The sequence below is a fragment of the Rhagoletis zephyria genome, unplaced genomic scaffold (assembly GCF_001687245.7).
Source record: "Rhagoletis zephyria isolate East Lansing unplaced genomic scaffold, Rhagoletis_zephyria_1.1 Rzeph_scaffold_46811, whole genome shotgun sequence".
Lineage (NCBI taxonomy): Eukaryota > Metazoa > Arthropoda > Insecta > Diptera > Tephritidae > Rhagoletis > Rhagoletis zephyria.
In genome coordinates this window covers 1,276-2,286 of record NW_016203866.1, presented here as the reverse complement: position 1 = coordinate 2,286, position 1,011 = coordinate 1,276, and the positions used below count along the sequence as shown (strand labels likewise).

At 40.6% G+C, this 1,011-nt stretch overlaps 1 protein-coding gene across 1 annotated transcript; it reads right to left on the bottom strand.

Annotated features, from left to right (window-relative positions):
* Nucleotides 1-267: 267 nt before the first annotated feature.
* Nucleotides 268-773, bottom strand: LOC108355546 (uncharacterized). Its single transcript, XM_017606703.1, has 2 exons — nucleotides 536-773; nucleotides 268-400 (listed from the first exon to the last, which is right to left on the bottom strand). The coding sequence occupies exons 1-2, from the start codon at nucleotides 724-726 to the stop codon at nucleotides 268-270; spliced, it is 324 nt and encodes a 107-aa protein (XP_017462192.1). The 5' UTR covers nucleotides 727-773.
* Nucleotides 774-1,011: the final 238 nt, after the last annotated feature.

The following is a 1,011-nucleotide window of genomic DNA, read 5'->3' as shown; positions in this document are numbered from 1 at the left end:
AGAATCAAATCTCTGAAGTACATTGGGTTTGATGCATTAAAAAGTTCTTTCAGATTATTTACCTCATTGAAGAATTGAAAGGCATGTCTGGCGGCTGAAAACTTGCTGCACTCGAAAATAAGGTGCTCGCTTGTTTCCTTAACCTGACACACAGTGCATAGGTCATTGATATCCCTTTTAAACTTACTCTGGTAAGCCCTGCCGTATGTATACCCTGTCATGATTCTATTTAGAAGTTTTATATCGAACACATCAAACTTATGTTTCTTATCGCAAAACCACGATGTTATCTGCAAAAAATTTTCCCTTGTCTTCACTAAGAAGTCTAAACTCCTGCTCCCATTCACTCCAGATAATGTTGCAAATTCTGCATAGCGCCTCACCCAGGGTTAAATCATACCTNTTAATGTCGAAATTGATGTTATCTGCAAAAAATTTTCCCTTGTCTTCACTAAGAAGTCTAAACTCCTGCTCCCATTCACTCCAGATAATGTTGCAAATTCTGCATAGCGCCTCACCCAGGGTTAAATCATACCTGATCTCGAGTCCCTTACACACTGCTTCTTTTGCTGCCTCATCTGCTCTCTCATTATAGCAAATGCCCAAATGGCTCGGTACCCATAAGAAAGTAAGATTCTCACATGCCGACCTGAATAGTGTTTCATGTATCTCAGCCACAATATAGTTAGACGTGTTATTTTTTGCTAGTAGTCTAATAGCAGCCATACTGTCCGTGATAATCGCGAATTTTGTCACCTTTAGTCTTGTGAGGATAGCCACCGCCTTTCTTATTGCCACAAGTTCCCCGAACGTGGACGAAAAAGACTCTTCAGTTTGTACATATACGACCATTTTTTTTGAGGATCATGTATCGCCACACCAACGACCTCACCAGTCACCGATGCATCAGTAGCCATCAGGTAAAACCCTTCGTTTTGCAATCCTTTGATCTTTTCTACATAAATNACTTATTGCCACAAGTTCCCCGAACGTGGACGAAAAAGACTCTTC

Coding starts and splice junctions, on each gene's coding strand:
- LOC108355546 (XM_017606703.1), bottom strand. CDS start 726: ATGGCTGCTATTAGACTACTAGCAAAAAATAACACGTCTAACTATATT.